The sequence below is a fragment of the Ptychodera flava genome, chromosome 8 (assembly GCF_041260155.1).
Source record: "Ptychodera flava strain L36383 chromosome 8, AS_Pfla_20210202, whole genome shotgun sequence".
NCBI lineage: Eukaryota > Metazoa > Hemichordata > Enteropneusta > Ptychoderidae > Ptychodera > Ptychodera flava.
In genome coordinates this window covers 30,718,868-30,740,623 of record NC_091935.1, presented here as the reverse complement: position 1 = coordinate 30,740,623, position 21,756 = coordinate 30,718,868, and the positions used below count along the sequence as shown (strand labels likewise).

Genomic DNA, 21,756 nt, shown 5'->3' with positions numbered 1-21,756 from the left:
TCACCATCTTTCATGGTGAACAATATCACATGTGGTGTCCCTCAAGGGTGCACTCCTCGGAAGCACTCCTATTCAATTAACTAAAACTTGGCCTTTCATTAACTAATATTGTACATTAATATGTTCTGATGATATTACCATCAGTGAAAGATGTGACACTGAACTCTTTGCAATCGGAGAAAATATTCAAATAATATTGTCACGAAATAGAGTAAGATATGGAATAAATAAGAAAATAAATAAGAAAGCAGTTGTAAATAAAAGGTATGAAAAAAATTTTGCAAAAACTTTTGTTTTTAATGTCAACTGCAGTTTCGTTCTCAATTCCCCTTTGCATGTTGAGATACACAGTATTCAGCTTGTCTGCTCGGTCTGTACAAATACTACATGTGTAGACTGCATTGTTATTGAATTCTAGTCCAACTAGAATTCAACTGTAAACAATGACAGTACATTTTACACCATTTACACATAGAGATGCTGAGTTGACACGCTGAATGATGGGTGTTTTAACATACTTTAGAAAGTAGAACAAGAATTTGCAGTTGATAATGAAACAAAAATAGTGAAAAAAACAATCAAAAGTTAAAGCTACTGGCCGTTTAAATGACTCGGCATACACATCTGTTCAATTAATTTCTCGGTATCATTTATAATTCATCGACATCTGATGTACACAGACCACTGAAACGGCTAGGCTTGGAGACAGCATCAGTATTGATACCACATTTCACACAATTTTATTTTCTGCACACTATCATGTGTACATCTACTTCTGTTCTGTAAGCCTTCTCTGATGTTTAACCTTGTTTTGACAATTGCACATATTCCAGGCTCTTTCGACTGATACTGTAAATCTTCAACAAACCAACCCTTTCAGCAATGTATAAGATAATGTCTATTGCATCCTCTTTGAAATCATGCTTATAATACAAACGGCCAAGTCCAATAAAGAAGAAACTGTTTCATTTAAGGACTTTCATGGACTTTCAAGGACTCAATCTCATTTTCCATGACTTTCCGTCAGCTTTAAATTTCAAGGACTTTCCAGGAGTGTATGGGACCCAGGACATCAGGACATCCTCATATACCGGGATTCTACCGGAATGCAATCTGTAAAAATCCTCATGGCCACTAGCTTTCATACAAACTAACCCTCGTCTAACAAGTTGGATTACCATATGTCAAATTTTTTTCTGATCCAGTAACGCCTTCCAAAATCTTGTGACACTTGTCACATAGATAAGAACCAAAAGACTGGAAAAACAAAAATCTTATTCAAAATACATGCAGTGCCCTGGTGCTTTGCGTGAGTTCAAGTAGCAATTGAGCTTTGCGCTGGACTTTACCTCTTGGTGAAATTGAAGAGTGTCCAACCAAGCCACACTGTGCCGCACAACAATAGCAAGTAGAGCAGGCTGTTTTCTCGCAGACACCGGTCTCCCACATTTTCAGTGGTGTTCAGGGCCTCCAGGGTGAGATTCTCAATGCATGGTGGGAAGTCACAGCTGCATGCAGGAGAATAATAATTCACATGGAAATCTGAAGAAAGAAAATGAATGGAAAATATAGAAATAGACAAAAATAATTCATGTGCAAAATAGCAAAAAGATCTCTTTTGTTTTCATGCGCACAGTGGGATATTCACAACATTTTGAAGAAGAATTACACACAAGGCAGACTTTAGTCAACTGGTTTGCAATTTTTTGCTCTGGGAAGCAATGTTAAACTTTCTTGAAGCAAAAATAGTTGGCGATACAATGACAAAGTATTCATGGCAACATATCCCAAACTACACCAACTCGCATTCACTGTAACTGTGGAAAATTTCAGCTTCACTTACTCTTGATGCATGTATGTGAAAAGTGATTGCTCTGAGCTGCAGTTGTCAGATGAATGCAGATGTTACAAGCTCCTTTAAAAGAACTCTTTTGTTATCTAATGACACTTTCCACCCAATCGACAATCTCGTAAAGAAATGGGACTATCAGACTTAGCCATTTCTGGATTACACACACAAACTTTGTGCATCTTCTTACATATTTTGTAGGTACACAGGTCAATTTTGATGCAGGAAACATTTTGTGTCGAAAAATCAAGCTGAAACAAACCACGGATTGCCACCTCTCTCGCTCTCTCTCTCTCTCTCTCTCTCTCTCTCTCTCTCTCTCTCTCTCTCTCTCTTTCTCTCTCATATGTGTTTTACAAACTCTTATTGATGGACAAAATTTCTGAGTTTCTTGAAACTTCTTACCATGAGCAAGTGCTTTCACTGCATCTAAAGAAAATGCGATGGCAATGAACAGAGCAAAAATCTCTTCTGTAGACCTACAAAAACAGGACAAAAACAGCACTGGTTGATTAAAACAAAGCTAGTAAACTGAATATACCGTACCCATCACGATGAAAATCTCAATTGCCTGTAAAAAGGTCCACAATCACAATTTATAACAACAGGTTAGATCATGCCTCAGGTAATCATAGGGTAACAAGCCCTACATGTAAAAAATATTGAAAATATTATAATTTAAAATGTCAAAGGAAAGTTAACCATGGAATTGGCAGGTCACCATACCAGGATCTACCCCCTGCCACTCTCTGTTGCAAGTTTCAGTGAAATTTATAACATGCAGATAATTAATTGATTGATAATGAATGAAACAATATTATACTACACTTGCTGACTAAACACAAACGGACCTTGTTGACCATTTCATGAGTCTGCTTGCTCCACTCAGTGAGAACAAGATGAGAAAGAATGAGTTCCAGATTCCAACGCAGGCATACACTGAATAGAACTCCAAACCAAAATCTTCTGCCACACTGTAGATGACTGTACAAGAAAAAGAAGCAGGGAAAACAAAGGGTCAAGTGTGGACCAGATTGTCTGATAAACTACAACACGAGTCACAATTCATAATGTGTACACATGCATTTATGCAATTGCTATCTCCTGAAGGTCACTGTAGTATGCGGCTGTTCTGTTGGCAAACATTGACATTCAGTATAATTTATAATTTAACTTTGTCTTACATCAGCATTATCTGTACAAGTTCATGGTTGACTTCAAACAGGTCGACTCAGTATCAATTGGATGCTAAAAAATGAAAAAAAAAAACCAGTGAATTTATCCCGTTTAGAACAAGGATATTTTTCTAATACCTTTGATGTAGAGTGCCAGGGGAGCTGTCGTCAGCAGCACAATCAGAGGCTGCCCACCAAAAATTGCGAAACACAATCCACCCACTGCCTGAGCAAAAATCACTTTCTTTACATCTGTTGGTGAAGAGAGACAATGAGGAATTTAATTAATCAACATGTGTGCACTGCAAGAAAAAATGTTGAAGGTAACTGAATACCAATAATACATTGGAAGCGCATAAATCATGTCAATTTGGCTGCCTAGTATTGGCAAACAGCTGTACATACACAGCAGTTGGAGTCACTCAACAGGATAATCCCTCGATTCATTGGTTTGCATTGCACATACTGTTCAATATACATGCTCCACATGACTCATGTTACTGCCTGCAAAATGAGATGTGACATTATGTCCATCACACTTTCTTCAGGAGTTGTCATGTTCTGCCGAAAGAATGACATCCTGACATTTGCTGGTCTCTCTTTGTTACTTGACTCACGTGCAGCCACTGTGAGACGTACGCCACTCACAGAGACGTGTTACTGCAGCGGCTGTACATACAGCAAGTGCTACATGTAGCTCCAGTCTTATCAATACAGATCATGAGATGAGCTTATATGTCATCATCACCTGAAAGGCAGGGTGCAATTATGATGTGAGCCTTTAGCATGTGTCACTGATGACATCATAGCGGCATCATTTATGGACCTACGTGATGAAATAAAGAATAGATATAGTACTTATTGCACTTCTTGACAACACAGGAAACAGACTCTATTGTGCTATGGCCAGTATCTTCAAAACCACCCTGATTTTACTGATTATCAAGCAATAATACTTATTCTGTCAATTTTTTCAAGGAAAACTGTACCCGTAAAATAAGTTGACATTGACTTTGGCAGCACAGAATATCGTGCATGGTCTTCCAATACAATACAAGAATTCTTGTCACTAATGTAAACTATGAACAATTCTTTGACTCAGCTAAGTCAAAACAGTATGTCTTATAAAAAATGCTCCTGTTTTGTCGTACAGAAATTTTCCCCACCTCATTATTACACCAATCACCTATGATACCATTATATATTAACAAATGATAACATATGGGTAGATAGGCACATGATGAGGGCCAATGATCACATGATATGGACCAGCAGTCACGTTATATGAACCCCTCGTAGCAGTTATGCTAAAAGTAACAATTGTCAAAGCTAGATTCACACTGCAATTTGCCATGAACATTACAAGAGCGTTTCAACTAGACGGGATGGAGAACCCACTGCGTCAATGGCTTGATCTTACCTATTGCACCGTGGGTGTTTTTATCGTTCAGCACACCAAAGGCAATGGCTGGCAGTATACAAGCAAAATACAAGAAGAAGATGGTCGCCAGTGTTTTCTGGGGTGTCTTGTGACCAATTACGCCATCTTTGAAATCGCTGATATAGTGGGGGAGGCGACGCTTGACGTCATCGCAGAGTCCTCTTGCAAATCCACACCGATTCTGCAAAGGTTGGAATGAAACATGACAATTATACACAGTGTTTGTCTCATCATTTTTGGAGTTCCTCTTTCTGATCTGACAGGCTACTGTTTGTATTGAATTGACGATAATCCTTTTTTGTCAACCAATCTGTAACATTTGAGACTTGATGGTCTCTTAGATGCTGACAAAGGAATTCATTTTTTCAAATGAGCAAAACTTTCCTAACGAAAATGAATTAATTTTTCTTTTGTAACAATTGTACTTTACATTTCAAAACCAAAGCAATCTCTCATTTTTCCCTTTCATTGAAAGACTGAAAAAATTTCAAAAATCAAATGGCCAACACACAACATTAACAATACACAATACTGAATCGTAAAATTAACAGACTAGAGATACTTTCTGTTTATTTCATTAAAATGCCAAGAAGGATTTTGCATTCAACCAGAAAAAAATACACTTGTCATATACATTGCAAGACGCTTGAAATCTGGTTTTGAAAAAGAAAAGACAATGAAAAGGAGAAAATCGCACCATTGCTCAAGTTTAGCTGAATTTCATGAGCAAGAAAAAATTGACTCCAGCTGGTACAGTAATGTACTGAAATAGAGGTTTTTTTCATTACCGAGCTTTTCTCTTCCTCATCATGAAGTCCACTCTTCTTGATTGATGAGTGTGAAGTCTGCATCTCTGCCAGTTCCTTGGCGTGGGTATTCAACACTCGCTTGAATTCCTCTACTGCATGGTGAGGAAGAAAACAAATTGAAGTGGCAGGAGAAATCCTTGTCTTAATCTATTTATGAACCCTTTTTTATCACTTATCCTGCATAAATTTACAATTAACAATCTACAATTGCCTGGTTTGAATCAATCGAAGTTATACATTTCATTTTGTTGTTTGCTTCAAACCAAACTGAATTCAGTGTAGGGCTTTTTCAGTTCGTATACCTTTTACTTTTTTGGATTTTGCTCTCGTGGTCCTTGCCTCTCTAGAGAGTCAGAGAGAATAGCATTTATTATTATCTTATCAGCAATGCATTTTTGATCTGGGAACCAGTGTAATTCTTTTGAAACTGGATAAGTATTCATAATACACCTACACATATAAATCTGACATTTACATTGTGATGGTTTGATTAACCTTTTGAGTGTCAAAGTCAATTTTTGTTGTCTTTATAAAAAATAAAGCAGTCAATTTTTTCCAGATTTCCGCCAAAATTTTGATCAGACACCATAGCCAATAAAAAGTTATGTCTTTTTGGTCAAAAAATATCAAAAGAATTGCAGAAAATTCATAAAAATTGGAAAACTGATGCACAAAAATTTTGGTGAGAAAAATTACAGCTCTCAAAGGGTTAATACCTGTGCTTACCAAATTTAGAACACATCAAACTATTCTAGGTAAGCATGTCAGACACGCATACATACTCTGCAAAATTCAGAAACACCAAGACAGGGAAGAAGTTCCTTACCTGTTCTAGCCTCCATTAGATTGTGTCTGAAATCCAGATCTGCGAATATGGTGGCAAATGTTCTTCCGGTTTCCAAGGCATTCTTTGTTCCTTTCTCTCGGGTCGGCGACAGCACAAGGATCACAAAATGCACCTCCTGACTCGTCCGTCCAAAGTTGGTCGGGTGTTTGAGTCTCGCAATGGCGACATGGCGCCTTGTCAGGGAAGGGCAATCACACCTATAGAAGAACCAAGTCACAAAGAAATGTTTTTGTTTGGAGTATTCATACAGATAATTGGAAACTGCAGCCTTTGAACTGTCAACTGAGGGTCAAATTTACTTCCACGTCTGGTCTATGAATTCATATGAGCAAGGTTTGTGTCATCATCATGATGTCATACAAACTACACACAAGTACTTGTCCTAGATATTTGTGGAGACTTTAATATATTTCCATGGCTGAACACCGGACAACCATTTTAATCATTATTGAAAATCTTCCCCCAGTAAACATTTGAATAACAAGTTCTGATTTTGCATATTTCCTCTTCTGTTATGAACAAAAACCTTGACAACTGGGATTATCTGCTTAGTTTAGAGGGAACATCGGTAAATTTTGAAAGACCTCCTTGATGAAGATGCTTATAGATTGTGAGAAGTCTTGATACTTACAGTGCACAGATCCATGACTGGTCATAATCAAATCCTTGGCCGGTGCTGACACCTTGAATGGTTTTGGCAAGGTTGTGAACTATTAGAAAGAAACAATGAAAGAAATTTTAAGAGTTGTTGTAACCATCTCACAAGGTTGAATGCTGGACATGGGAAGCATTGAAGAGTGGCGTACCCGAACACAGTCGGCATCTGAATTTCCAATGGTAAATAGGTTGGTCACTTTGAACTTGGAGATAGACTTGAAATCCATTATGAATCTTTGTTGAGATCTAGGCTTACCAATTGCTTTAGCTTGGCTTGCACTGATCTGACAAACTAGCCAACAGTTGATGCATTAATTATGTATGCAAGACAAGCAAACTTAGCCTACAGGACTGGTGAGTTTGACTACTTCAGGTACTACCAAATACTGAGTGAATTTGCACACTTCAGCAACCGCATGAAACTTTATAGTTTCTGAGAACAACCACTGGCGAAGAGATGTACTCCAGTTTGTTAATGGCCCTGTCACACCTTGAGGATTTAGCCAGTGTATGCCAACGTATGAAAAATTTGGTGACTACACTGGGCGTACGTCAAATATGTTATGGGGAACTTTTGTATAAGTTAAGAGCATGCAAGTATACTTCGTAGTACGGCAAGGTCGTTGAAAACTTTTGTGCATGCACAAGACTTTTCAAAGTATGCCAACGTATGGCTCATACGCCCCGCACACGCGGGCCATAAGCTGTAGGTAGATTATGCGCTCGTTGACACCCGTTCACACACGTTACTCATAAGTCAAAATGCATCGAGATAATTGTCTAGCTTATGCAAAACATATTTTTAACCTATTTTTAACCTATGAGTATGTTATGAATACACTATGTATACTCCAAAAGTTGAAAAAATACATCGTTAGTTCAGCAAGCCAGCATTTTAGAGAAATTTTGATACGTAAGCATACGCTGGCTAAATCGCCAAGGCGTAACAGGGCCCTAAAAGGATCCAGGATGAGTCATACAATAAAAGCCTAACAGAATATGTGTGTGATGTGATTCAGAACGTCAAAAAACCACCATTTTAACAAGTTTTTTCATTCACCTGAATCATGAGTGAAGAGGGCGCTCTTTGCTTCCTCCATGACAGTCTCAGGTTCATCTAAGTACTTTAGCGTGTCCTTCAAGAGGAGATCTATCACTTCAACATAGAGCTGTTCAGATATGTCAAGTAACAGTACTGCCTGGTTCAGGAACTGTTCGATGTCCAGCGTAGCTCTCACCTCCGCATGGAAATCTTTCAAAGGCACTCTCTGTTGATATGGAATATTTTTTATCAGAAATGGGAATATTCTAGTATTCCTGGTTCACCAAATATTTGTTTCTTTGTCAGTTATTTTCTTATTCATATCAAATGTCTGATAACATGGTTCTGGTCTCTTCTACAAACTAACATATGCACAGTTGTGAAATGTGTATATGGTACCAGTACATCTTCTTACGAATGACATTTTTGAATTCTTCGACTCAATTTAGGAAATTCTGAAATTTCTCCAAGTTGGCGCTATATACTTGTTTACTTATCAAAACTTTCTCAATTTAACTCTTTTTGAGTCAGAGATCACCATAGGGGCAGACTTTATCACCAAGATTTACGACAGTATCTGCAACGGACTATTTCAGACAACTCTGTTTGTACAAATTGCACAATTCCCTTCATCCCAGTTTATGGTTTATCCTGACATGATACCGATGTGCCAGGGTTGACAGGAGGATGCCAGCCGAACAGAAACTTTGGCATGTTTGAACATAAAAATAATCACTGCCTCACACCATAACCTGTATATATGAAAAATTCAGTAAAATTAGTGTGATAACACTTTATGGGTACAGTACAGCTTTAATTTTTGATGATATTTTAATGATTTTTCTTCTAGATAACAAATTTATATTCTTTTTCTTCTCAATGAAGGTACTGGTATGTTGACTTGGAAATATAAAGTATCAGCTCTTGCAATATACCAGATTGTGTAGAATGTATGATGCAATTGTTGACAAGTTTCCAGTGCAGATGATTGAAAAATTCACATGTCAACAATAATATTAGGCAGAAACACATCCTGGCCATGGACTTGTCTGGCAGCACAAATACACATGTACAAACAAGTTATAACTGATGGACCTTTGAGTCATCTTTGGTGATGAGAATGTAAACAAATATGTGATTGTTTATATTTATCTGTGACTAGTCTGTGAATTACATAAACTTCACATATCTACCTTCACAGTATCTGTACCATACCAACCTTATGCACTTTGATCTAAGGGAGTGTCTTATCAGAGTGCAAATCCCTAGTTTAAGATTAATGCATGTCCTTGAACACTGTAAAATACTGGACAAACACGTTGTTTACAGAAGTAAGACAAGAAGCTTTTATTTACCAGGGTAGCTTGATGCTTTAAAGGTCTGGTGAAATGGTCCCAATCATGTGACTGAATATCTTCCAGGGGGTCAATACTATTACACTCGCAACATAATTGCAACCTAAAAGTACGCGCAAGTGTTAATTTTTTTGATATTTCTATGCGCGGCTTTCATGGGGTCATTTTGCGACACTCAGGTCACGCCCGCAGCGGGGATCATGGTTGGCCGTCTGTGACGTCACAGGTGTGTTCATTTACATCGAATAGCAGTCCAACGCCGCCTTATCTCTGCCCGGTATCCGCTAACAAAGCAGCCTCAGTGTTCGTACCGGTGCTGCCCATTCGCCACGTTCGTTCGCCAATGCGAATCGAAATCCGAAGTGGCGAAAACAATCGATCCTAATTTGCCACAGTGGCGAAACTGATTTTTGTTTAAAAAATATGGTAAAATAAAGAAAAAACGTGGGTTTTTTAGTCTTTTGTTTAATCTGCGCTTCTCTCTCGGCGATTCACAAAAACTGTGTCTACTTCCGTATTATTGCGTTCATTCCATCGTACATATTTGCAATCGAGCCAAGTCTCGCGAGAGATTTGACGTCATTTAGTCTAGTGTACAACATGCAGAAATGGCTCTCGCGAGAATTGAAACTTGACACACGCAATCGAGCCCTCGCGATAAATTTGACGTAATTTTGTCTAGTGTACAGCTAGCCCTGCGTACGATGCTGTGTGTTCCGCTACAGCTAATCGCCCCGCTCACAGGTGTCCGGAGTTGCCGGTGTACATGCACAGAGAGAGATTGGCCAATCTCTCTCTATGCATGTACACCGGCAACTCCGGACACCTGTGGCCCCGCTCACCACATTTAGCTGTAGCGGAACACACAGCATCGTACGCAGGGCTAGCGTACAGCAGGCATAGGAACGCTCGCTCTCGAGAATTGAAACTTTTGATATACATAGCAGACATACGCATTTTAATCGAGGCAACAAGGTTCGGTGTTGCAGTTGATTTACATTGCGGTCTAGATGTTCTGTGTTGTGCATTTTAATTCCATGTTGAGGGTCGATTTGCATCGCGGTCCAGTCCTCGTGATCCGGTATTCCCCGTTGTTCTTCAATTTAATCGCCGTCCCAACGACGCGTTCCGTGTTGCTGTCCATTTGTATCAGGGAGGACTCTACCTCCATGATTTGTATCGCGATCTCTACGTTCCGCGTTGTTGTTTGTTTTAATGCTAGTCTCAACGTTCAGTGTTGCTGTTCATGCAGCTGATTTGCATCGTGGTCCCATTTAATTTAATCACTGTCCCATTTACGTTTTAAGTTACCGTCGATTTGCTTTGCGGTCCCGACGTTCAGACTACTGCATTTTATAAGTGGCAGTCACAACGTTCAGTGTTGGTGTTCATGCAGTTGATTTGCATTACGGTCCCAACCTTCTGTGTAGCGAGTAGCGAGGCAGGCTCAGCCGAGGGACCGTGGCCGATCGTACGAACCAGAAGAGACAAGCACATTATGGTTCAAACACTCAACACTGAAAAAGTTTACAGTTGAGCCGTTCATGCTCTTGCCGCTGTCACAGCCACCAAAAGAACAACGTCTTCCCATAGTGAAGGAGGACACTGTCCTGATCATGTAAGCGGAAACCCTAGAAGTTACCCCCCGTGGGGAGCTTACGGAGGTGTGAAACACTTACTTCCCGTTATGAGATACGGAGTCGGGCAAACTTCGGAAAGCCGAAAAAAGTCGACTGGAGAGGCTCGGGGGACACGCCCACATTGCATTTTTCTTTTGCCATATTTCATAATCACGCGCGCTAAACGAAAAAAGAAATGAATGTAACTGTTTTATAGACCATCAACTGTATTTCTGTGATTTTGCAACAGGGGCATTTCACCAGACCTTTAAAGGGTTACTAGCTGGTAATTTGCATAATTTTTCACTATTTTGTTTTCTCAGTCAATCACAAGTTCTTGTTCTTCCAAAAGGCATGTTGATTCACCCACTATTTAACCTGTCAATACAGGATACCTATAAAATGCACTGTTATTGTTTACATTTGAATTCTAGCCTGGATCCGAATTCACCTGACAGCAATAACAATGAAGTCTACACACATGCAGGCTGAGATGACGACCTGAATACTGTGTTTCTCAACAAGCTTTGTGTAGTAAACCAGAAACTGTAGCTGACATCAAAAACAAAAATAGTGAAAAAATTATCAAAAGTAACAGCTTCTGTCCCTTTAATTGACACAACATATTGAAGATAAATGAAAGATTCTATAGTACTGTACCTCATGTTTGGCGTACATCAGCGTCACTTCACTCTCGTCATCTTCTAACATAAAACAAAACATAAACAACTTTAGCACACTTGTACATGATAGCATCAACACTGCTCATTTGTAGGCATGCTTTTTTGTTTCGATGGATATATATTATAATAATCTTTATTTTAGGTAAAATCATGGTGACAAAAAAAAATCATGGGTGAATTAAGGATGAAAGACTTTTTTTTATTCAAGGTTTTGGTACATCAGTAATTCTAGTAGTAATTGCATTTATGTAATAAGTGGAACCCTGATACAGTGACAGAGTAACTAAAACAAATTTACCGATGACATGTTCGTATATTTTGTTCCCACTTGAAACTGACTCCCAGTACACATATTTGCTTAACCAGGAAACAGGGACAAATAAGCTATCAAACTTTAAACTTTTAAAGCATCTTTAAATTGTATTGTATTGGAATCAGTACTGAAAATTGGTTAAGTTTTAACATTATTTTGTGATATTATTATTTGTAGTCTGATGTGACAGTTCACTTCAGAACACTGATAATCTCTTTACCAAAGGGCAGTTTAATTCCCATTTGTCCCATATCGGTATGATGAATGACAACTAATGATAAGACATTTCTGGAACTTCTTTGATTGGCTACTTGCATGTCCCCAACATGACCTTACATCCTGGTACTTTGGTCGCTTCGAGTAATGTCAGTTTGATTTAACTGAGTGTAAGTCAGAGACCTATTGTAGCATATACATTTATAGATAACAATTTTCTTCTTTCCTTTTGGCCAAAAGAACTAAAATAAAGACTGGGGCAAGTACAGAAGTAAGAATCCAAGGTCATGGGTTGTGGTTTATTAAGTAAACACCAGCCAGTACAGAACCAAAATGTACATTGATGTGCCTCACACATACAGCTATACAAACACACTCAGATACATGTACAGGATAACTGAAATAGTGCTGTTTTAGGTTACTGGTTTGTTATGAAATATACATGTAGCTGCATACAAACGACAATGGACACTGCATGCTGCAGAATTGCACAAATTTTGCCAGAGTTGCATGTGTGGTTGTTGTTGCAGCATTATAAGTCTGGGGTGTAAATTAGTAAATATGTCTTTTAAAGCGGAAGTTTACCAAGGCTGATTTTTACGTATGTGCTAGCTTCTGGGTCATTTATTCCAGTTTTCGCCACTTATAACTTGCGTGATTTTTTTACAAAAACAGATAAATTTTAGGGCTTCATCAACTCACTGTATTTTGAATCATGAAAAAAAAAACCGCTAAGGTTGGTGCTTTCATCAAGTGATATGATATGGCAGGGTCCATCTTCAAGACTTACATGTTAAATTTAGTTGTTAACCTTGACATCAAACATGCTGGAGTACATGATTTTAGCACAAGAAGAACAAACTATTTCACAAACAGAGCAAAAAGTGACGGCTAAGTGGAACTTCAGACGTGTACATCCCATTTTTGGAAGTTCTTGTGTTATTGGGGTAACGACAAGGACACCCTATTGCACTATTTCGCTCTCTGTAATGGCACTCATAAAGATTCAGTGATGTTACTAATATTGTGCTAAAACAATTTCAAAATTGACCCTGAAGGTTATAGATGGCAGAAAATTAAAATGGTACATGAGTGCTCGAATTTTATGACAATTTCCAAAATGTACATATCTTCTTAGACTTGGTTCAAGTCTGTGATTTGTGAATGTTTGAGTAGAGTGAACGCAATGATTTGTATTCTGCTTTCATGTGAAACGCGCGTGTGAGTGGACGCCATGAGTAGGGTGAACGCGATGAGTGGAGTGAACGCTATACAGCGGAGTTTCACCCGGAATCACAGACTTGGCTTTCTTGCACGATCTGCGTTGCTATAAATTATTCATGAGATGACGTTTTCTTTACTCATATATTATTCATAAGATGACATCACTAAATTTTACACATTGGGAGGAGTTACCAATTGACCCAAACGAGACGTGCATAAAACTCACATGGTGTTGTTGACAAAATGTCGAGTGCGATCACTCCCACAAAAGTCAGCACGACCTCTGTTGTATCACCGAAAACGCGTGAAAATATGTGTTGTTTGTGGGGACCATGTTTCAAAATGCGAAAATTGTCGCCGGTTATTCAAGGATGGAAAAAGACACCGTCCTTACAGTTGTAGCCTGTTCTCTCAAAACAATGTGGGGCGACTTCGTATGTCAGTGATTTTCCGATGCCGGTCCGGGTGCGCAGACGAACACATCTTTTCCCTCAGTGTAACTCTCAACAAGCTTTCTTTGGTAATCTCGCATGATTAGCGATGGTCGACCGATCAGTTGTAAAACGCGGTTGATGTACGAACTTGATGCCATTATTCGCCCAGATATAAAACGTACTCGATGTCTAGCTTTGCACGGAGATGACAACAAACTTTTTAATGCATGCAGAGGTTTATTAGCATGCGTTCTTGATTGGCCAGAATAACGGCGGGGGCTGTCAATCATTTTGTATTTGCTCTACGTCACTGTGTACACAGTCCGTCTCACCGCCTGTACTTTGCAAGAAGTCCAAGTCGGTGAATCCGGCAGAAACTAACTCACTACTGCGCAGACTCAAACGTGATGCATTGACAATCGCTGGGAAAACCTGGCGTGAGCTGCCAAATTCCGGATAGGTTTGTACGAAATAGGAGAGACACAAGAGAAACTATTATAAATGATTTTATTTTTTTTAAATTCACCGACTTGAACCAAGTCTAATATCTTCTTGATCAGCAAAATAAAGGCCGCATCATGAAATTTCTACTGCTGTGCAGCTGGCTTGGAAGGTTATATCTGATTGGTTGATTGTCACTATTCACAGCAACTTAGGGAGTCTATATGTGTATAATTCCATGATAATGGTAAGATTCAGCCAACCAAATGGATAACAGCTTGGCTAATATCTGAACAAAATATTTATCTTTGTCTAACTTGTGATTATATTAACACACATTGAGCTTTGGAAGGAGAGCAGTTGAAACACCGCTAAGGGTGAACGTCCTATTCAAAACCTGGCGTCATGCATGTAATCCTAGAAAGGTTAATTCCTGGTACGGCAACAGTATGCAGTAATTAAGGGCCTGAGACTGCGTTTTGCTTTGGCAGGTACGACGACATCAGGTTGTGACCGTACCACTTCTTGAATGTTGGTCCCCTTTGAAAGTCCCCTGTTGCTGACACAATAGTCAACCATACCCGATTCCCATTATGTATAATCGGTAAAATAGTACTGGTGGCTGTATATCATATATTGGGTAAACTCACAACCGATGAGAACTCGTATTACATATATGTGTGTGTGTATGTATATGTGTGTATATCTATCTATCTATCTATCTATATATATATATATATATATATATATATATATATATATATATATATATATATATATATATATATATAATACATACACAATTTGTGTATTTAGCTCTACTCTAGTATTGAACACTCTACTCCAGCTGATCTTGAACTAAACAAGTATATATATATATATATAGAGAGAGAGAGAGAGAGAGAGAGAGAGAGAGAGAGAGAGAGAGAGAGAGAGAGATAGATAGATAGATACATACACACACTGAAACCCTAGGACTGAAACAGTCCAGGGTTCAATCAAGGTACCAGGTGTTTAGTTGCCAAAAAAGTTTAATGATCCACTTTTGAAAGATGTAGGTTATGATGTCAGAGTAAGTGACATACAAAAATCAGACATGTCAACCAAGGGGCCACAGCATGACAGGGCGAATTGAGACTGGCATACATAGTGACATATCACGCTATCTTGTTTGTCTGCTTGGAAATGAATCACAGAAACCTGCCATTCTTTATCAAAAGACTGACATAAACAAGGCTTTTTCAACAAGCCATGCTAGCACTAAGATTGGGGGCTTCAACTTGTTTTTGTTTATCAAATTCCTGTTTGTTTTACGTGAGAAACTTTTGGGTACTTACTCGCCCACAACTGTGCAGTGTACTTTGCAAAGGTCGACATGACCTTTCGTGCACAACATTAACGGTGTTTGTACTATGGCACGACTGAGACTATTTGCCCCACTACGGTATAATTTCTTTTGCATTCATATCTGATCCCACCAGTTAAAATTCTGTAAACTTTCCATACATTCCATGTACAACATTGACGGTGTTTGTACTATGACGTGACAGTGGATTATATTTGCCCCACTACGGAACAATTTCTTTTGCATTCATATTCATATCCAGTTAAAATTCTGAAAACTTTGATATCTGCAAATCCATACATTCCACCTCCACCGATCACTGGTCTGAAAGCACGGCCAGTTGCTTTGTGGCAGAGTTTATTGGTCTGCGTTGGTGCAAAATTGTCTCCTCAGAAAATTTACTTACTGAATTACAATTTCAATGGAAAACAAAAGGCTGTCACACCTCCATAATCCTCTTACATACTACAACAAAGGCAATCCCAGGGATCGCCCAAAGTACCTTTAAAAGAAATGGGTGTAGACAACGATGTTGTGCATGCATTAATTTACAACTTATCATTTTGAGCGGTTGAATTACAATATTTTCAGATTTTTCATGCTGTTGATATAAATAACAGTAAATGTCAAAGGTGAAGGGGGATGAGGTCAAAGATGCATAAATTAGCTGCAATGGGGTGCATTAGCTGCCACCCAGTAAAAGTCAAGTATGCATAAATTTTTCTGACCAATAAATTGCTGTTGTTTGTTTGTTTCAAACATCTCACCATCCAAATATTGCCGGGTAAAGTTATGGGCCACACAACTGTGGCAGTGGCCCGTTTACACCCATCTGAGCCTTTTTACGAGTTATTAACTGATTGAAAAGGTTTTCAAAACATCTTATTATTGAACAAGTTATATATACTAGTAGGCAGCACACATATGTGCTTACTGTATGGAACTCAGTTCTTTTGTTTTATCTTTTACTAGCCTGTATCGTATGCTACTGCCATGGTCATACCAGTTGTGGAATCCGTGTTAGGGAACTATTGAATCACAGTCCCTCCCTATGTGGGGGGACTGTGGTTGAAAAATATAGATTTGTCCACAACCTCTTAGTAATTTTGGTACAGTATTTGGGTACCAACCAAAACTAAGGAGAGCTTCTTGACAAAGTACAGAACAAAGAAACCCAAGTTTTCTACTGGTATGTGCATATTCGATTCTTTATTTCTAAAAAAATAAAACTTTGCTTTTAAAAAATCAAAACTTTGTATTTATTTCATTTATTTATTAATTTTGTTGCAAACTTTTTAAAGCAGGGGCTCACTAAAAACATTAGGAGCGGCAAATTTCACAGGGCACTGGAAATGCAAATAAAAAGTTACAGAAGAGCTAGCTGAAAAAATCTAACAAAGAAAACAAGTCATTGTTATCAACAAAACCATACTGTTAGAGACTAAAGCTGGCAAGGAAATGTTAGTTAATTAAAAATTTCTTCCTGTATATAGGTAACACTGCCTAAATCATATAAAGTTCGTTTGTTCCGTCATGGTCGCGGTAAAATTACACAACTGGCTCCAAATACTGACGGGGATTTCATTTTGGGGGCATTTTACAAAGAGTTAACTGTTTATATGGTAGTTTTCTTGGTTTATATCACGGCAACTGGATAGTCGATACTCCGTGGGATACAAAGACGTCTTGAGTGTACAGCGGCGCGGCGAACACGTTCGCAACGCTGCCAACAATAGCCAACATCTCCATGCTTTGACTTTGCCGATGTCCTCGGTGACAGAAGTTATATTTTTCGGCCAAGTTTAAGCCAATAATACGTTTTGAGCAGGGAATATACTTAAAAATACGACAGAAAACCAAGAAGTAATTGATCCCTTACCTTCCATAATTGATACTCTATGACCGCCCTTTTCTCCTCCGTTGAACGACATCAATTTTATGTGTGTCTCTGGAACAGCACTGGAAGAAGGGAATTCCACCTTCTCTTCCATACTTGACCGTGGTGTTGTTGCAGGTCTTCCGTCAGCTCGAAACAGAAATGTGGAGACTCGTAGATATGATTTGACGGAGGGGATACTAGACGGTCAAGCTCCTGGTGACGCCTACTCCTATCCCTGTGATAAATTGTTGGACAAACGACACGCTTTGATAAAGTGAACTGTTACGAAATATCACGGAACATATGCTAATAGGAACAACATTGATCATGGCATGACCAACAGTATTTTAGTAGCACGAATGACTACACTGCGGTCTGGCTTTGTAGTTGGGCGGTTATCACTTGCTGCTTCCTCTGTATAATGAGGGATTTGACCTCTAGTCCCTCTCAAGGCAACAGCTGTAGGTCCCACGTGGAGACGATCGATCGGTCCTGACTGAAGAAATGCTTTCGACGCATGCTCACTTTATCCATAGACCCTATCTGTACGTCCAGACGTCACTTTGTCATTTCCCATTGTCTTGTTCATGTTTATTTGCCCAAGGTGGGCGATTACGAAGCTCACCGCACGTCATAAGGGCATTAAAAAAAATTAGTGGCGGATATGACGAAGCAGCGAAAGTGTATGGCCGAACTGAGTATTAAAAATCCTGGCTCCCTCTAGCTCTCTGACTCTCTTTCCCTCAACTCAAAGCACTTTCCCTTGATCACGTACAAACCTACAATGAAAGATTTGCAAACCTGCCTACAAAGAAGCACGTATATTTGTTTCCTCTATAAAAGCTCAGACCCAGACCCAACGTACAACTATTAGGCTACTGTTTATGAGGAGAATCAAACCGGTAATTTTTACCGATCGTTATTGACGTCATAGGTCCTACATTAATTCTGTAAATCGATAAACTATTGGTAGTCGGCCAATATGAAAAAAAATCCCTCTTTTGTATGAAATGTCTGGCTGGTGCGACCTTTTGAAACCTCTTCAAGCTAAGAGTCAACACGGATTGCATAAGGGAGTCGTCATTATTTACGGCCTTGGGGGTTGGAGGAATGGGGAGGGTCACTCAAAAAATCGAAAGCTACATGGGGATTGCTCAAAATGTGGAGAGAAAGAAGGGGGTACTCAATTTTCGGTGCAAAATGAATTTAAACACCTCTTAGATTGCATCATTTCACACATCAATTTCTCCAAGTTTTCGATGCGAGAGGGGGTGTCCCCCTCTCGCGCCCTCACCCTTGGGGTGTTCTAACAGTTTTACTTAGTAAAAATACAAATTGAAAACTTTTATATTGCACCAGACTGTCCCATTGCACACATCAATTTCTCAAATGTTTCCACGCAAGAGAGGGTACAAGCTCCTCTGACACTTTCCCCTCAGCTTCCCGCGTGTTCTCCCGCCTCCCAGTACTTTCAAATTCTGCCCTGTCACATATCTTAGTGAAAACCCTGTCATGATACCCATCCAACCGTCCAAAGTAAATAATACTACAGTGAAATCTGTCTAAACCAAACCCTCTCTAAACTGGAAACCTCAGCCTAACCTGAAACCTTTTCCAAGTCCCCATTTCAAAAGAGCTCTATGTTAAAGGGACCTCCAAACTGAACAATTTTCTCAGTCCCTGAATGGTTCAGTTTAGACAGGTTTTACTATAGATAGTTGGATACTGGTTATAGGGTGAGCTTTTATATCTACATTTTGTTGGGACTTTGAGTTTCATTTTATTTGGTCTCACCTTTTTCAAAGGTCATGAGATAACCTGTGATAATCTAGCAGGGTACACCAGGATATGAAAGGTCTTAATTATTGCTGTATTTTTGTAAATTTTACAAATACATGTCTTGATATTTAACTTTTCTAATTGAGGAGGTAAGTCAAAATGTATGTGTCAGCGAGGGGGTTACTCAAATTCATCAGGGTTGACGGGGGGTATACTCGAAATTTCAAAGTTTCCGATGAAATTCCTCCGATCCCCAAAGTCGTAAATAATAACGGCTTCCTAACAGTCGCATAGCTACGTTGCCAAATGCACTCGCACATGATGATTGAATATTGTCTATATCTTGTCTATATCGACTTGATATCATACGCAGCTCGTTTGATCTTGCTCTGCCTCATTTTCTGGCAGCTCGACCCCGGGAAGCCAGGAAAACAAACATGCAAACAAATGAATTACAACTATCAATATACAAACAAACAGACGAATATCTTATATGTAATAGAAAACATTGAATAAATAGATGAACATACGATTAAACAATAAATAAATAACAAATGAATATATATATATATATATATATATATATATATATATATATATATATATGTATATACACACATATATATATATATATTTGTGCGGGTTTTTTTATCTGTATTCCTATTTAGTTTTTGATTTGTTTATTATTTATTTTTGTTTGTATGTATGTATACTTTATATTTGTGTGTGTTTGTTTGTTTATTTATAAATTAATTAAAATGACACTGATAAATGTCTTTTTCACTGTTAAAGCAATGTGAGCTTAACATCTGTACCAAGTTTCATGAAATTTTATGCAGTATTTCTTGACATATCAGCCTTATTACGAAACTTCAGTAATTGACATGATACTGCTACATGCCGTGAAACAAATTGACGTGCATATGTATGAAATAGGTCAATGTCCTTGTACCAACTTTGAATGATACTGGTGGAAATATGTCTGAGTTATGGCTCTGTACATGAAAAAATCGTAACAAAATCGCCGCCACGCAGCCATATTTGTTGATCTTACTGTTTTAAAAAATCGACATGCATATGTATGACATAAGTCAATGTCCATGTACCAACTTTGAATAAAATCGGTAGAGACTTGCAAGAGTCATGGCTCTCGACATGAAAAAAACCATAACAAAATGGTCACCATGCAGCCATATTCAATGTTATCGTAAAGCAAATCAATGTGCATATGCATGACATAGATCAATGTCTTTGTACCAACTTTGAATAAAATCGGTCGGGATATGCCTGAGTTATGGCTCCGTACATGAAAAAATCGTAACAAAATGGCGGCACGGCAGCCATATTGGATCGTATCACAAAACAAATTGACATGCACATGTATGACATAATTGAATGTCCTTGTACCAATTTTGAATAAAATCGGTTGAAACATGTCTGAGTTATGTATGGCTCTTTACATGAAAAAAAAAGAAATAAAATGGCCGCTTCGCGGCCACATTGGATCGCATCACAGAACAAGTTAATGTACATATGTATAACATATGAAGTAATCCTTGTACGAAGTTTTAATGAAATCGCTCCAGGCATCTCTGAGATATCTGTGTGAACGGACGGACGGATGGACGGACGCACACACCACCGATGGACGCACGGACATGACCAAACCTATAAGTCCCCCCGGACGGTGTCCGTGGGGACTAAAAAAACACCCGTGTCATAGACGCTGCAGGTCGAGGTTAACTTGGGAAATAATTAGAGCAGTGAGATCGTAAAATACTGGTTACCAAATCCTAAAAATTAACCACAACAGATATGCAGATCATGCACACCTGGTGAAATGCCAAATGGCACAACGCGATACAAAACATGCTTGGCAACAAGTTTTAAGGTTCAACCAGGGTTACGAATGGAATTCGGGATTTGTTTTTGTCAGAATTCAAACAAAACTGTCGTGATATAGACCCTCAAAACTTTGCACAATCATCAATATTGTTTTGTAAATAAACCGCCTCTCGTTATTCGGGGCGTTTCAACAAGCAAATCTGAATAATTTAATATTACGAAAACAAATTCTCAAAGATTGTTATTGACAGGTTAAAAGCTGTACGCCTGACATGTGATATAACGTCAGTTATGTCATAGTGTTTTGTTGATCAAATCCTGTCCAATATCCGAGGCGGAGAGTAACACAGAGAGAAATGGCGAATATGACCTACAATGTTTTCCATATTGGTCAAAACTTCTCGTAATGGAAGAAAATAGGTATGCAAAGACATGATATTTGATGCTGAAAAAATTAAACGACGCAGGAAGAATTACGTGGACAAGTTCTGTTTAAAAATTTAAAAAAATACTTTTCAGATTATGGCCTTGGTATAGTATGGCTTGAACAACAATTAGGTGACCCAAGAGTTTTTCTGTTGAATTTTACACAAAGAATTAAGGATTGTTGTGGACTGGAGTCCGAGTGGCGATATGATTTGAGCACTTCCCCTAGACTAGGGGTATACTGTACTTTAAAATCATTATTCGAACCCGAAAATATTTGGACAGTACATGCGAAAGTTTTAGCAGATTTTCGTTGTTCCGCACATAAATTAAATGTTGAATTAGGACGTCATTGTAAAGTTCCATGTCGTGAAAGA

The 21,756-nt window shown here is 38.6% G+C and overlaps 1 protein-coding gene across 2 annotated transcripts in view; it reads right to left on the bottom strand.

Annotated features, from left to right (window-relative positions):
- The window catches only part of LOC139139047 (solute carrier family 4 member 11-like), a 28,975-nt gene extending 11,179 nt beyond the window's left edge, over positions 1–17,796 (bottom strand). Inside the window, exons 1-11 of one of the 2 annotated variants that reach the window (XM_070707749.1) lie at positions 17,330–17,796; positions 11,455–11,498; positions 7,839–8,046; positions 6,753–6,831; positions 6,101–6,318; positions 5,254–5,366; positions 4,445–4,646; positions 3,163–3,276; positions 2,701–2,833; positions 2,255–2,328; positions 1,350–1,542 (exon numbers count right to left, since the gene is read on the bottom strand). In XM_070707749.1, coding sequence (XP_070563850.1) covers positions 1,350–1,542; positions 2,255–2,328; positions 2,701–2,833; positions 3,163–3,276; positions 4,445–4,646; positions 5,254–5,366; positions 6,101–6,318; positions 6,753–6,831; positions 7,839–8,046; positions 11,455–11,498; positions 17,330–17,441 — 1,490 coding nt within the window. In that variant the 5' untranslated portion in view covers positions 17,442–17,796. The remainder of the gene's footprint in view (positions 1–1,349; positions 1,543–2,254; positions 2,329–2,700; positions 2,834–3,162; positions 3,277–4,444; positions 4,647–5,253; positions 5,367–6,100; positions 6,319–6,752; positions 6,832–7,838; positions 8,047–11,454; positions 11,499–17,329) is intronic. The other variant, XM_070707750.1, reaches the window with a different exon arrangement.
- Between the last annotated feature and the right edge of the window lie 3,960 nt (positions 17,797–21,756).